The 17561-nt window shown below is 33.8% G+C and overlaps 1 protein-coding gene across 1 annotated transcript; it reads right to left on the bottom strand.

Annotated features, from left to right (window-relative positions):
• Positions 1 to 1393: 1393 nt before the first annotated feature.
• On the bottom strand, positions 1394 to 16338 carry LOC133321498 (mucin-2-like; the record flags this gene model as incomplete). Its single annotated transcript, XM_061530587.1, has 5 exons — positions 1394 to 2113; positions 8321 to 8816; positions 9051 to 9337; positions 15305 to 15886; positions 16306 to 16338. Coding segments are annotated over 5 exons (2118 nt in total), but the record flags the coding sequence as incomplete, so codon positions are not given.
• Between the last annotated feature and the right edge of the window lie 1223 nt (positions 16339 to 17561).

The raw sequence follows: 17561 nt of genomic DNA, 5'->3' as shown, positions 1-17561 counted from the left end.
AAATATAGCCTTAAAAGTCAAACATTCAGTCGCATATTCAAACAAAATGGAACATTTAGAGGATCTGCATTTCAACCAGACTGATAGCGGTGATAATTACAAGGTTATGGTGCTGAATGTGACCCATCAAATGCCGAACTACCCCGGGTAGGGGTACATTCGGCGATTTTGACTTTTTTTTTGCAAAACTGTAAAAATTTTTAAAAAAATACTAATTTATTACCTGTTTTAGTATAATAATTAAGTATCAGACGACAATAGCCAGACATAAAGTTTTAATATCTGTTGAATAAGTATTGAGATATAGAGTGCCGAATGCACGTTCATCTGCAGGCCGTTTGAAAATCGGCCAAAATTTCATATCGAGAATGGGGGGTTGTTTCCCTTAATATAAAAAAATTTCTTGCAAATCCCTATGTCTTTTTCACAATAACATTTCAATCTTACCATTTCATCCCTTTAAATATTAATAAAAATTTCATTATTGTTTTTTATATTTTAAAATAATTTATTATGGATTTTATTTCGAAATACGTCTTTCTTTGTTTGTTGGTTTTGTCTTATTGTTGTTATTATTAATTATTGTTATATTATTCACATAAGTGTGGGTGTGTGTTTTTATATTTATGTATAATATTCTCTATATTTAATAATTTTATATTTGCATAATGATCCTTGACAAATTAAACTTAGAACTTTTTGTGATTTGATCGAATTTTACAAACAACAACAAAAAGAAAAAATAACTTCTAATAGATCAAAACACATACACGCATTTAATTATTTAAATATATATAAAAAAACCATAATATGTATAATAAAATAGTTTTGTTTTCTTTTCGATTTGTGTTTTTGTTTTGTTTGTTTGATTTGAATGGATGTTTTTTTGTTTGTTTGTACAACTATACATAGATACAATTTTATTTAATTACATTAGATTATCAAGTAACACTAGAAGAATTTGTTGGTTTTTGTTTTTGTAAATAATTTATAAACTTATATGTGTATAGAGGGTTGTGTGTGTGGTTCGTTTGTTTGTCGTTATAGAATTTGTGATTTTATTCTTGGGCATTATTTTTTTTACATGTTTATATAATAGTTTTAAATATCAATTTGTTTTCTTTCTTTTTTGGCTAATAATATTTTACAGAATTTCTTTTTTAAGGGACTACAAAACAATTGGGGAAGCCAAGCGGTGTGTTCTTTAAATAGTTTTTTTTTATTTTTTTACATTTTCTTATTTTTTATTAATTTTTTATTTTCTAAAATATTTACAAAAAATATCATCGATCAATAAAGAAAAAAAAACAACAACACAAATTTGCGGGTTATCCACGTCAAGTGATACTCTGGCTACTGCTGTTGTTTCGGCTTCGTTTATTCTTCGACCAATTCAATCAAACGTGGTCCAATTCTGCATACCCGTCGTTGTAAGGCCATTCTGCTGGGATGATGTCGTACCGGCCATGGTTGTGGCACTGGTACTTGTCGCTGTTACAGAAGTCGTTATTAGTGTAAATTGATCAAGACCATATTTTCGCAATAATTCAAAATCTTCATCGGGCGGTGGCATAGGAGGTGGTACCGATTTGGGTAAAGGTGGTGGAATTTCGGAAGATGGTGTCGGGGGTTGATGCTGCTGCATTAATGTTGTTGCTGATGTTGTGGGTGTTTGGATCCTTGTTAGGGGAGCGTGTTGTTGAGCCGTCATAGATGTAGCCATATGCTGGGGTGTATAAAATGTATACAATGGATTACTTATACTATTATTGGCCGCTGTTATAAAGGAAGCTGTTGGCTGGTGCTGCTGCTGATGGCTGGGTGTGGTTCTACTAGTAGCAGTGGCTGGCAATGTTGTCGATTTACTGTTCATACCAACATTGCCACCAAGCGGGGGCAAAGGACGAGCATTCTGATTCAATGGATCAAAATCCTCCAAATCAAAACTACTATTGTGACTATCGTCCAGCGATATTAGATCTTTCATTGACTCTTCGGAAGCATTAGAATGAGAACCGGCATCGGTACTAGTGGTATTTGCGCTAGCAATTGTGGTGGTCGTTGTATCATTAAGGCCCAGTGTCATATGTTGGGGCTGTAGAGAACGCAAGGACTTTTAAAGAGAGAGTGAACCATAACGGGGGAAAAAAGAGAGACATAGAGAGGGAGAGCCAAAGAGAAAGATTGGAAGCAAAGCCATAAAAACATGAAAAATAAAAAAGAAAAAAAAAACAAATTTTGGTTAGTTACTGGTTGGGTTGTTTTTGTTTTGTTTCTTTGTTGTTGTTATCAAGCAAAAATTAAAAAAAACACATAAAAATATTTGTTGTTGAATAAAACCAAAACATTTTTACAGGTAATTTGGGATTTTTCATTAATAATTTTAAGAAGGCCTACATTTTTAAGACTCGATTAATAATTCGCAACTGGAAGGTAGATCAATAACTCCGTGAGTTTCGCCATTCCCTTGCAGGGTTAGCCATAACATTTGAAAACGCTTCTAGGATCTTCAAAGTACCTACATCGACCTAAATTGAAGACCAGTGATACAGAGACAGTCAACAAATTAGGGTAAGTGAGTTACGAGTGGGTTCTCCAAAAATAACTTGGAAACCTACCTCAGCATCTAAACCAAAGAAAGACTAGATAAAATGACACATCCAAAGATATGTCGACACATCAAACCCAAAAGGGAGCAACAGAGGTTTTGTGGAAGTTTGAAAGGGAGTATAGGCAAAATTTGATACCCTGTCGAGGAGTCCATAATATTCCTACCCCGCATAAATTGGATACCCCTATCGAGGACTCCATCAAGGTGACGACAGAGGAAACCCTCAAGCCTGTTCATATCAATGTCAACTGGGAAGCTGCTTCAAAGGCAAATAAAAAGCCATCAGAACCTATGGCTATGATGAAGATGAGACCTAGTCTAGGTTAGGAAAAAAATTAATACGAATTAAAGAGTTTGGATCAAATCGAATATTCATACGTTTGATATTGAATTAAACAAATTTTCAAATTTTTGATCGCTTGTGGGTGAAAGAGTGGATCGATGGGTCCCATCTTCGGATATAATATAGGTTTGGTAAAAAAATACGATTTGCAAAGTTTGGACATTCCAATCGTTTTGTATTGAATTAACAAAATTTCAAAATTGTGTTTCTTGTGGGGGAGGTACAAGAAGGAGTGGACCAATGGGTCCCATCTTCGGACGTAATCTAGGTTTGGTAAAAGTATTACGATTTGCAAAGATGGAATAAAGTCGGATATTTTATATTCGTTTGATATTGAATTAATAACTTTTCAAATTTTTGAACCTTTGTGAGGGAGATACCAGAAGGAGTAGACCGATGGGTCCCAGCGTACTTGATCTAGACAAGGTAAAACTATTATTATGTGCACAGTTTGCATCAATCGCTTGGTAAATTAGCAAATTTTTAAAATTTTGATCATTGTGAGGGAGGTACCACAAGGATTGGACCGACGGGCCCATCTTCGGATATGATCTAGGTTGGGAAACAATAACACGATTTACAAAGATTGGATCAAATTGGAAATTCCATTCGGTTGATATTAAATAAACAATATTTTTAACTTTTGATCCTTTGTGGGGAAGGTACTAAAAGGAGTGTACCGACGGGTCCCATTTTCGGACATGATCTAGCTAAGGCGAAAATTTTATGATGTACAAAGTTTGGAACAAATCGATCATTTTATTAGTTTGATATTGAATTAACAAATTTTTAAAATTGTGATTCTTTGTGGGGGAGGCACGAGAAGGAGTGGGTCGATGGGTCCCATCTTCGAACATAATATGGTTTTGTAAAAATAATTCGATTGGCAAAGTTTTTATAAAATTGGATATTTCATTCGTTTGATATTGAATTAACAAATTTTCAAAACATTTACCGTTTGTGGGGGAGGTACCAGAAGGAGTGGACCGATATCCTCCATCTTGGAACCTAATCTAAGTTTGGAATAAATATTACGATGTGCAAATTTTGAATGAAATCGGTTACTCCATTCGAGAGTTGTCGTGCCGGACAGACGGACGGTCATTTGAAAATCAAATACAAATTGTCTGAAACGGATTTAGTCCAAATAAACATAGGGTCTCAAACCAATATTTCGATGAGGCACATTTTTACGGTAAAAAAGTTTGCCATGAGGCTGAGGGTATAAAAAGTTCCACCAAGTGATACGTCTTCGGAGAAACCTTTAAATTCAAAATCAAAACGCATTAAACGGGGGCTAATCTACATATGGTCCCGAATGACATGTCTGATCCAGTCCAGTGATCGTATGATTGCTACTAAGAACATCTACTTCTCGGACGAGGAGGGCCCATCGCATGTACGATCCATATATATCCATGTAGATATCTTATTTGGAGACAGGTGCTGGGAAGTAGGAGGGTTTTTATGAGACTAGGAAGTGTGCAAATGGTTCAGCACTTCTCTAGCAATGAAATCGAAAGAGACGTGACGGATCTCACACATAGGTTATTCAAACGTCTTACATTAAAAAGATTCCGTAATGAATAACTACCAAAATGGTTGAAGAATTTGGTTGAAATCTTAGGATCCTTCACGATATTAGTTGATAATTAGGCAATTTTGACCCGAACTAAGAATTAAAAGTCCATATATGACAGCTTATATGTAGAGGTAAATAAATGGAACCTTTATACACAGGACCTTCAAAGTAATCTGACCATTAATCGTACAGGTCACAGGATCGGACATAAATCTCTCATCTGTTCATAGATCTCTTACTACCAAATGGCATGATAGTGGAGTTGGCTACTACCTCCTCGGTAGATATGAGATATATACTCAGCTTTGCCGAAAATCCTATGTGGCTAGGCAATACCTATATAATACGATCACAGGGTGCTATTTCTTCTCCGATACCCATAATTAGACAGCGGACTGAGGGTCTCCGTGAGATTATATATCAGCGAAATGGGTATAGATCAGTGTTGAACAGAACTAAATTAAGAGTAAGTGTGTGAGAGCGAAACTGAGAGATCATCAACAAAAATGACTGACGAAAAGAGAGGAAAAGAGAAAACGTGTTTAGCCATCACCGCTACCGTACTATTTTGTGCATTAGTGGTATAGATATATGTATATACATTGGATTTACTTTTTTTGGTGGAATTATTTATCTGTCTGTTAAGTTTTATTTTGTCTATATTGTAGCATACTTTCAGGCTGTTCTTTCTTGTTTCAAATACTTATTTTTTTCATTATCCAGAATCGCATATTCTTGACGAAAATGAAATTTGTAACCAAATTTAAAAACTCAGTTACCTTCCAAGTTACCTGTGTAAAAATGTTTTTTTTTTTTACATAATAAAAATACCATAAGCAATCATCCTACAATAGATAAAATATATGTTAGTACACTAAAGAAACATACAAGACAAGGACACATTTTGGAATATTATTTCAATATTATATCATAACACTAATACACTTGCAAAACACACACTACAACTTAGTAAACTAAACTAAAAAAGGAAGAAGAAATTGTTGTTATGCTTTGGTTAATTTTTTCTATAGAAAACACGAAATGTTAATATCTAAAAAAATATATTAAAGAAATTTGTTAGTTAATCAATGATTATGTTAGTTGGGTTTGATGGTGTTAAAAAAGAAGGTAAATTATTGTTATGTAATTAATAATGATGTTGATGATTTGTGATGCATGATTGGTTGATTGTTGAATGGATGAATGGATTGTTGGTTTAATAGGGACAATTACATTTTACTTTATGATGAATGGACAAATGGTAAGGTTAACAGCGGATTTAATTTTGAAGAAAACAAAAAAAATTATATCACTTTTTTACAGAAAATAATATTTTGTTTTGTTTTCATTACGGTTTGTATAAAGTGTTTCTTCTCTTTTGAATGGAAAGGTGGACGGGTGGGCATTCCAGACTTAAATCAGTACGCTATGCCAAATTTCGTGCAAATCGAAAGATATATAGATACTTTGTTGCACCATTTACCTTAAATCGGACGAAAATATATGTGGGAGCTATATCGAAATCTGAACCGATTTTTCCCAATTTCAATTGGGTTCGTCCTTGGGCCAATTAAATGAGCTGTACCAAATTTCATATATTTCGAATCAAAAATGCTTTGTTTACAATTTAACATGGACAGACAGATGGGCAGACGGGGGCCATTTGTGGTGACCAGAAGGAATAGACCAATGAGTCCCATATTTGGACTTTATCTAGGCCTAGTAATGATAATAGGTTGTGTTTGGTTTAAGGGAACCCCCCCCCCCCCCTTCACGATATTAATTTTTCAAGATTTTCAATGGGCTGGTAAATCAAAACCAATGCTTGTTAAGGTTTGTAACTTTACACATATATATTTGAAGATTTAAAAATTAAGAAAAATAATTTACAAAAAATTTTTTTTTATTGTTTTGTTGTTGTTTTTTGTAATTAAAGAAAAGTCCTTATTTTTGATGGCGGGCATGATAACTCCTCACTGGAACATCGGAATCCGAAAATTCCAACGGTGTTAGAAAGAGTACACATCTGGCTCTCGTATGAACTAGGATTATTGACTTCGCTCTAAAATTAACAAAATGGTGGACCTTTGAAAAAATATTTTTGAAAAATCGCCGATTTTTTACCAAATCCCAAGTTAAAAAATAAGGAAGATCTTCACCGATTGGCTTTATCCTAGTTCATACGATAGCTATAGACTAACAGAGAAACGTGTAAAAATTTGAAGTCGATTGGGTTATTAGTTTTTGAGTTATCGTGCCCGCCATTCGCAAAAAAAATGTTTAGAGAAAAACTCGTTTAAATTTTGAGAAACCCTTCAGCCGTCACTTGATGCTGACACAATAAACCGGCTATATCTTTAAGAGTTGTTCAGATTTTTATTTGAAATTTTGTAGGGACATTCTTTAATTAGTGTAGATTCCAATTATATCAACAACATGTTTGACCCCGAGAATGGGGGGGTCCCCTTAAATCGGACATTCTATTCGCCTGATACTGGATTTATAAATATTGAGATTTTTACCATTTATGGGGGATGTACCAGAAGGAGTGGACCAATGGGACCCATCTTTGCACATGACTAAGACCTGGTCCTGATAATAGGTTGTGCAAAGTTTGATTTAAATAGAATATTCCTTTCGCCTAATATTCAATTTATAAATATTGAACATTTTGACCATTTGTGGCGGAGGTTCCAGAGGGAGTGGCCCATTGGTTTCATTTTCGGACTTTTTCTAGGCTTGGTAAAGATACTAGGTTGAGGACAATTTGGTTCAAACGGAACATTCCCCATTCGCCTATTATTGGATTTGTAAATATTGAACATTTTGACTATTTGCGGGGGAGGTACCAGACAGGTGGACCAATGGATCCCATATTCGTACATGCCTGTTCCCAATATATTATAAACTTAACTTAAGCAATCTTGGCCACTTTGTGAGGGAGGTACCAGAAGGAGTGGACCGATATTCCCCATGACCGAACTTGAACTAAGTTTGGAAGAAATATTACGATGTGCATAGTTTGGATGAAATCGGTTACTCCTTTCGAGAGTTATCGGACATTTGTATATCGACTCCAAATTGTCTGAAACGGATTTGGTCCCAAGAAACATGAGGTCTAAAAACAATATTTCGATGAGGCACATTCGTGCGTATCCTCATTAGCCATAAAACTGAGGACATTATAACTTCCTCTTACTTTAAGACGTATGGATTCGAATAACTTTGACACACTCAGAAATGCCACAAGACCAATAAAAATAATGCAAAACTCGGATTCGGACTCCTTGAACCCTCGTTCAACGTAAAGGACGACTTTGCGGCTCTTTTGACAATATTAAACGCTCTCCTCAATTACATTGAGGAACACGGTAGCTTCCAGCTTTATAAGGAAGTGACACGATATTATTTGAATAAATCCCATTTTTTAATATTTACTTGGAAATTTGAAGAACATTATATAATAATTATAGATTCGAATTAAATTGGAATTTTTAACTTGAAATGGGTGGTCTGTGTCTCTCACATTTTACAATGCAGTCCGATTCTATTAAAGACCAATGACATCGAGTCGGAAAAAAAGATATTAGGTATGGGCATGCTGAAATTTTACCTATCAGACCAAAAATTAAATTAAAAAAAAAACATTCCAATCTCTTTCCAAAATAAATAGAGAAGAAAACACTTTTCCCCGATTATCAAAAAAAATCCATTTAGAGACAATTTTACCGTCATTAAGATGAAGAAGATTTTCATTGAATAGATTTCGTTTCATTGGGTATACCTCTTTATCTTTCTTGAGACGTGGTGCCGGTATGGGTGGTTCACAACCCTGTTGCAGTTGTTGCTGTTGCGGTGGTGATGATTGATAAAGTGAAAAACGTGATGCTGCCGTTACAAAAGAAGCACTCGATGAAGATGATGTCGACAGATTCGATTGATTCGACGACGATGATGATGAGCTACGCAATGAATCTTTTTGTAAAAGTTGTGTCTCGGCATAATCTTGCCAACAATTGCGTTCCAAACGTGTTATTCCAGCGGTAACAGCAGCTGCTGTTGCGGCCACGGCTTGGGTTAAAGCATTTATACTCCCCGCATTACCACCACCACTGACACCACTGTTATCATTGTCACTGAACATTGCCATCGAGGAGGAGGCCGAAATGTTGAGTGGTAAAGTTGCCGATTGCTGGTGCAATTGTTGCCTTCGCGGTGGTACGGGCGGTGATAGCATATCCGGTGGTGTGTCATATGACGAATCGGTGGTATGTATAAAACTATTTAGACTATTGTTGGGTGTAGAGGTGGTTAATGCTCGGGGTTGCGGTGAGACAATATTGTGATGTGTTGGATGTTGCTGTTGATGATTGCTGGTGTTGTTGCTGTGGGTAATTGCAGATGTGGTGGTTATGGAGGTCGAATTTGTGGTAATGGTATTGTGGCTTATTATATTGTTATGTATGGTATTGGTGGCATGTTCATGATGATCTGCAGGGGAGGTGGAAGAGGACAGATTTGGTGTTGGCCGTGCCAGGTGTGGTGGTGGTTTACCCTCCACATGGGGATGTGAACCATACGGGTGATTATAATAGGTGGGATTATTTGGCAATTGTTGTTGATGTTGCATTTGCGCCGGCTGTTGTATTAGCTGTTGTTGTTGCGCCTGCGTTTGCTGACTTTGCTGCTGATATAGCTGTAATAGATGAGGTGCTGGTGGTGGTGGCCTAGCTGGAGGTGGTCCTCCTGTTCTTGTGGCAGTTATGCGATGATTAGACTCTAAACTATGGCATGGCTTAAGCTGTTCATTCAAAATCAATTTTCGATTTCGATTTTTTGGTGGGGGGATTAAGTCATATTATGTTTAGATTTTGATTTAATTTTTGTGTGATGGGTTGTTTGGTTGGTTGATTTATTTGCGATTAAGGTAATGAATGTCATGTTTATGAGTTTTTGAACGAAGACGCACAAACGCCCCAAAATGTATGCGAACGAACATAAGACGAACACAATTAAGAGCGAAAATATTTATCATATATAAAAAAGAAAAAAAAAAAGTTTAACAGAAAATTAAAAATAAAGAATTTTTAAATTAAAAAAAAATGTTAATGTGTTATATAGTGGTGATAAAAAATAGCTAATTTTGTTGTTGTAGTTGTATATTATATATATGATGAAGAAAAAACATTTAAAGCGATAGTATTTTGAAAGGAGAACATAAATTGTATAGTATATTTTTAGGCGTAGAAACTAAATCTAAAAAAAATAGTTTTATGGTTAACTTTTGATATGCAGTACCCTAAAATAGGATTTTCTTTTTTAATGGATATTTTTTTCTAAAGTTTGTCTATGACATGATAATGTTGTACTCTATGACAATAACACATCAACATATAGTAAATAATATAACGGAATAATGTTTTAAATAAATATAACCTAATATCTATTATCCCATATCAAGGATCCCTCACAATTTCGTAATCTAATAAAATCGACAACAAAAACAATCCTATAGAAGGTATTTCTGTGTGTTTCAAAAAATACTACAAGTTCTTATTAAATAGAAAATAATTTCAAATATTTTTTATAGTAGATCCCAACCAATATCATATTTTTACAGATAATAATAGAAGTTGAAAAGACTACTTAGCAGACGAGTAGAGTAAATTATTAAACATCTACTGCTAAATCTGAATCCATTTCAGTCAGACTTTTTTCGATACGCTGAGCAATCGAGCAAACATACATAAAATCGGTCGAACATATATATGGGAGCTCTTAATCTGAAATGATTTTAACCAGCAGACATCATTCTAAACTCAATATAATACGCCATGTGCAATTTCGTGTAAATCGAAAGATATATAAGGACTTTGGTGCACCATTTACATTAAATTGGACGAATATATATATATATATATATATATGGGAGCTATATCTAAACCTGAACTGATTTTCACGAAAGTTAACACACGTTATCATAGACTTAATACGGTATGGTATTCCAAATTTTGTCTTAATCGGACAAACACTGGGAGTTTGGTGCACAATTTATATAAAATCGGATGAAAATACTTATGGAAGTTATACCTAAATTTGAATCGATTTCTATGAACCATAACTTAACATGCCTTTTACAAACATATGCACAAAGACATAATACCCTGTACCACAGTGTGGTGAAGGGTGTAAAAATGGGTTCCTGGTCGTTTTCCCAAAAAGAATGAATCCCTAAGCTAGGATGTTATGCGACCTGTTTGCAATCAGGGTACTGACTGTATTCGAACGGAGCCTTATTGATATCGGGGCGCCCCGATGTGTATTAGGTTTAGGGCTTGGTAACCTTGCCATGGTAAGAAGACTATTCCATATTCGACATCTACTCAACCAATGCCCATGGATTCAGAAACTTTTAAATAGAGGCCGTCGTGTATGTCCGTTGATGATGTGGGCCGGCAACAAGCCGGTGCTTCCGAAGCAGCTGGCCACTGAGGTTAAAGGAGTCACGGGTAGTTGGTAGTTGTTACTTAGAAGTCCTCGCAGTCGGTTCCAGAGACCAAAAGTGCCAAAGCGTATCGGAGTGCAAATTGCCAGTGTCTATGATACGTAGATTAGGACCACAACGTAATGGGTGATAAAGAATTCCCCTGGATCAAGAAGTATCTAAAGTTCGTGCCGCAATGTCAAATAATAGCCCCGCCCCTTCGGTTAGATAATGCAACTAAAATCATCAAAATACAGGAAATTGGGAAGTAGTGTTATATGGGGTAATACCAAAACGTGGACCGGTATATGTCACTTTATACTCGTACTAGAAGCAGTAGCAATCTATATCTATTGTTGAAACTATATATAATATTGCGGGTCTATTGTGATTTCAACAGCATAGAATCTAATTTTTCTGCTATAAGACCAAAATGGCTTCTTATATGGAAGAAAGCTCGGAAATTTGTCTAATGAAGAAGATCAGAGAGCTTTATTTTATAGAAGAAATATCAGAAGACATTTTTGCATAAAGGAAGGTCAGAAAACCTGGTTTATTATATGGAAGAAAGCCCGGAAAATGTTCTTATTAAGATCAGATACCCTTCTTTTATAGAAGAAATACCAGACGACATTTTAAAATAAAAGAAGACCAGAAACCCTTTATGCATACATTCAGTTTGCATGTGGAAGAAGACCAAAAGGTCTTCTGGTAAAAACGAAAATCAAAAAACTTTGTTTTGAAGACCAGAAGGATCTCTAGTAATTCCAGAAAACCTTTTTATTAGAATAAAAGAAAATACATTTTTATATGGAGAAAAATCAAAAAAGCAGCGGGGGTATTATTTTAGAAGAAAACCAGTTACTTCTTATATAGAAGAATGCCACAAAAACCTTATGGACAAGGTGATTACAAGGCATTATTCTTCCGAAAAAAATCAGAAACCCTTCCTATAAAGAAGAGTATTAAAATACCTACCCAAATAGAAGACCAAAAGACCATCTCGTTATGAATATGTTTCGAAGAATTTGTAATATTCAGCTTCTTAATAGAATATCAGAAAACCATCTTATTTAGAAGACGATAACGACTTATTGTAACTAATAACACCAAAAGGCAGAACAGCCACAAAAATAATTCTGTATTTAATCAAAAAAGATTGTGGAGATTCACTAAGCGGTGTTTACTTCGAAAAGTAAAATAAATGAACAAATAAACACATTAAAAACAATATTTCCAATTATTTTTCCGCAGGTCTGTGACCCTAATAGATTCCAATTCCAATTAAAGAGGTAATCAGTAAAAATGCTTTCAGGGAGTACTTTTTATGGACCTAATATCATCTTATTTATAATCAAGACTACTAGGACATTTGTAATTTAAAACCAAAATCCTTTAATAACAACGAAGGAAGTCTTTTTTATAGTTAAGAAGATAGATCAGACTTTCTGGACATTTATATAAAAATAAAATGTTTACTTTTACTTTTTTATTTATATTATAAATAACAGGAGCTGATCTGAATTTAAAAATTTCCTCTAGAATTCCAGGACTTCTCTATTTAAATAATATTGAATGATATTAGAACTCTATTCTAAATATGAAAAGCAACATATATAGAAAACCAAAATAACCTATTATAAATAATATAATAAAAAAAGAGATGAGAAGCTTTTCATATACACAATGCTACAAGGTCTTCTTTCATAAAACACACTCAGGCTCTTGGTCTTGCTATAGAAATAGAATGTTCCATACAAGACCTACACTTATAAATGTGGAGATTTAAAATTAAATACAAATATATTTTAATATAAAAAATATGTTACACATTTATCTTACGATATTAATCCATTACATTACATTTAATGTTAGTGGTACCTCCTGCTGTGTTTCCCTTAATTTTTTTCTCAGAGCCAATTGTTCTTCAATTTGTATCTGATCGTTCACAAAAAATGATTAGAGAAATAAACAACCAAACATGAAATAAAAAAGAAAACAGTTTAAAATTTATTTCATTGAAATCAAAAATTATTTTTGAAACAAATCACTTCTATTACCATTAATTGAAAAAAGCATTATCTATATCGGAGGACCAAGGAACAAGATTTTCCGTGTGAGACAATTTGTAACAAATACATATGAAGATGCAGATACAATGAAGAAGATGAAGATAACAAAAGTGCAGATACAAATACAATATATTTAAAAATATTTAAATTGGACAAACTATATATGGGAGCTATATCTAAATCTGAATAGATTTAAATCATACTTGATATACGTTTTTAGGGCTATGCTACTTTTCAAGTGAATCGGATTAGATGCCTTCAGAATATGTATAGAAGTTAAACTAATTCTGAAGGAATCTGAAGAAAAATTGGCAGGCGATATCTAAATCGAACTATTTTAATGTTAACAAGTATCATTATAGACTTAATTTCGTAATTATATATAAAAATTTCGTGTCAATCGGACAACCTTTGGGTGTTTGAGGCACCATTTCCATGAAATCGAAGGAAAATACATATTGCAGCTATATCTAAATGGGACAACCTATCTAAATCCGAATCGATATCAACAAAATTCACATTGTAATACGTCATGCAAAATTTCATCTCAATCGGACAAACCTTCAGAGTTTGGTGCCACCCATTTACATAAAATCGGACGAAAATATTTATTGGAGTTATATCTATACTTGATCCGATTTCAATGTAATTTAACACACGCTTTTATAAATTCAAAACGATATGATTTGCTAAATTGCGTCTTAATCGGACCAACACTGGGAGTTTAGTGCATCATTGTATAAAATCGGTCTAACATATATATTGGAGCTATATCTAAAACTGAAACGATTTCAGCAAAACTTAGCAGATATCATTCTTAATTCGATATAATTCGTCATGGTGTTTTGGTGTGCCATTTAAATAAAATCGGACGGAAATATATATGGGAGCTATATCTAAATGTGAACCAATTTTCACGACACTAAACACAAGTCAGTATAGACTCAATACGGTATGATATTCTAAATTTCGTCTTAATCAGACAAACACTGGGAGTTTAGTGTCCCATTTACATTAAATCGGAAGAAAATATATATATGGGAGCTATATCTATATTTGATCCGATTTCAATAAAACTTAACACACTCTATCCTAGACTCAATTCAATACATTATGCCATATTACGTATCAATCGGACAAGCCTTGGCTATTTTGTGCACCATTTACATGAAATCGGATGGAAATATATATGAGAGGCATGTCTATAACTGTTCCGATTTCAATGAAACTTAACACACTCTGTTATGGACTAATTACGGTATGATATTCCAAATTTCGTCCTCATCGGGCAAACACTGGGAATTTATTGTATAATTTGCATAAAATCAGAGGAACATATAAATGGGAGCTATATCTAAATCTGAACCGATTTCAACGAAACATAGCAGACATCATTCTATACTCAATATAATAAGTCATACAAAATTTCGTCTAAATCGAAATAAATTTAGGGGATTTGGTGCACCATTTACATGAAATCGGACGAAAATATATATGGGAGCTATATCTAAATCTGAACCGATATTTCCCAATTTCATTAGGGTTCGTCATTGGGCCAAATAAATGAGCTGTGCAGAATTTCAGCCAATTCGGATAATAAATGCAACATGTACTTTGTTTATAGTATGGACAGTCAGACAGACGGGCGAATAGGCGGACATGCATAAATCGACTCAGAAAGTTATTCTGTGCATATTCTCCAAAAAAACCATAAGTCCATCTTCTTCATTTTTATATGTTACAAATACATAACAAAAGAATATAATACCCTGTAACTCAGGTGTGATGTAGGGTATTTTTTAAAAATCCTCCTAAAAGTATGCAAAGATTTTGACACCGAAATTCAATCCTCTGTAACACTACAATATTCTCTGGACCTTCTATTAGTTTTGTTGTCGATTTTATAGATAGATAATCTATTCATATTCTATATATATATATATATATATATGTGATTTTCTAAACCTAACCTAAAAAACTGTTTATAATTTTATATATAATAATTATAACCTACATAAAATAGTCTATAAACAAAGACGCACACAAACACGTGGACAAAGCTCACAACGAAACAAATAAAAAAATAACAACACACATTTAACATTTATATAAAAAATGTATACATGTAATATGCGCGAAAACGTTTAATATATAAACATATAAATGTAGGTATGTATAGCCATTACACACATACTCAAAAATGTATACTTACACTTCGATCCACAATGGGTGACTTGAACAGCGGATGATTTTGCAATTCCTGTGACAAATTCATTTCCGACGAACACAACGAACTCGCCGGACTAATGGTAGGAGATGAAGCCAAATGATGATTGTGATTAAAAGAAATCGGAGAAGATTTCGCATAACCATTCGACTGTATGTGCGTACTGGAATTTGACATGGCCAGCGCCGTTGGGCCGCGGCGCAGATGTTGTGAAGCATTGCTGATTTGATCTTTGGGAGCATATTGGAATACGGCAGCCGATGAGCTGCCAATGCGTTTGCAGAACACGGGTGAACTGGGTGCCGAATGGCGTCCCAAATAGGTTTTCAACGATTTCGAGGAATCTTTGCTGTTGCCACTCGATGAGGTTACATAACCGCTGCCGACACTGACACCATCCAAACGATCGTGTGGTGTATTCGAATTGAGGTGGGAACGGAAATTGTTGTTGTTGTGGTGGTTGTGATGTAAATGTGAGGATGATGACGGATTTGGTGGTGTTATATCACGTAATTTCGATTTGAGATCTTTGTAGGCGTGCTTGGCCACACGAGAACTTTCTTTGACCTAATTCACAGAGAGCGAATTTTTTCGATTTTGGAATTTTCGATGTGGTTGGTGGTTGTTGTTGATTAATATGCAAAATAGGGAAAGAAATTATAATACAAAAATGAAGGTTAATATTGATAATCGCTTTGTTTGTGGGAAAGGATAGGAGGATAATAATAAGGATTTATTTGAGATTAGTATTACTTTTTATTAATAATAATGGTAATGAAATAGGCTGATATATAACGATTTTTAGTTGTGATGTTAAATTTTACAAATACTTGACAAGCTATAGAGAGTTAATACAAATATTATCATTGCTACCACTAATGAAAGAGAAATACATACGAATAACAATACTGATACTATAACGATATATAAAACTAAATACATATACGTTTTGTATGTTTGATTGTTTTTTTTTTAATACCACTCACCGATTTTACAGCGGACTTAACAGCAGGATTAGTCTGCAAAAATGTGAATTATGTTTTGATTTGATTTCGATTTTTTTGGATAAATATTTTTTAAGATGATGCAATGTTTTTTTTTTTTTTGGGAAAGGACATTCAAAAGGGGATAATGATGCAATCGGGTTTTTGGTAGGATGTGTATGTGTTTTTATTGTTGTTGTTGTTGTGAAGAATGTGTGTGTATAGCAAACAACAAGCAGAGTAGTAGTAGTAGGCAATATTTTGTTTATATTCGTCAACGAACAAGCGATCGATCGAGCGTACGTTGTATTGTCGTTTCCGCACCGTATTACAGTAGTTACACAATAAATATGAAAAGAATATAGAGAAAAAATAAAAATATATATGAAAATTATTTGCTTACTATTTCTATTCTATTTGCTTGAAATACTTTATAAAATTAATGTTGATGGAATTATTGTGATTTTTTGTCTCGAATTATTTGAAATGATAATTATAAATGATGCTTGACATTAACCTTGATGGTATGTGTGATTGGTGTAATGGTCAGTGAAAAGCCTTAAAATTATTTCCCCAATAAATAATAGTAATTATAAGAAATAATAATACCAACAATAACAGTAATAACTACAATTTAAATATGTAACCCAAGCATGAATGGTATGATAAGCAGCGTAAATGAGTAAATAATAGCGGTCGCGTATCTCATCATCATATACCACCTTCACCAAATTAATAAATAATAATAATATTCTGTGGATAGAACAGACATATCTCTGGGGGACTATTGAAATGGAATCGGAAAAAAATTTTAATTTTTTAAAAACGTGGGTGCACCATTTAGATAAAATCGGAAGAAGATATATATGGAGCTATATCTAAATCTGATCCGATTTCAATGAAATTCAACAGACATTATTCTATACTCAAATCAATACGCTATGCTAAATTTAGTTTCAATCGAACTAACATTGGAAGCTTGGTGCGCCATTTACATAAAATCGGACGAAAATATATAGGGGATCTATATCCGATTCGATTTTAATTCAACTTAAAACACTATATTCTATGCTCAATTCCATACGCTATGTCAAATTTCGTGTCAATCCGACAAACCTTGGGAGTTTAGTGTATCATTCAGATAAAATCGGATGAAAATATATATAGGAGCTATATTTATATCTGATCCGATTTCAATGAAACTTAACACACTTTATTCTATACTCAACTCAATACGCCATGCAAAATTTCGTGACAAT

This window comes from Musca vetustissima, unplaced genomic scaffold, assembly GCF_032173495.1.
Source record: "Musca vetustissima isolate MV318-11 ecotype Yass unplaced genomic scaffold, APGP_CSIRO_Mvet_v1 utg142584, whole genome shotgun sequence".
NCBI classification, from domain to species: Eukaryota; Metazoa; Arthropoda; class Insecta; order Diptera; family Muscidae; genus Musca; species Musca vetustissima.
This window is presented reverse-complemented; position numbering and strand designations above follow the sequence as displayed.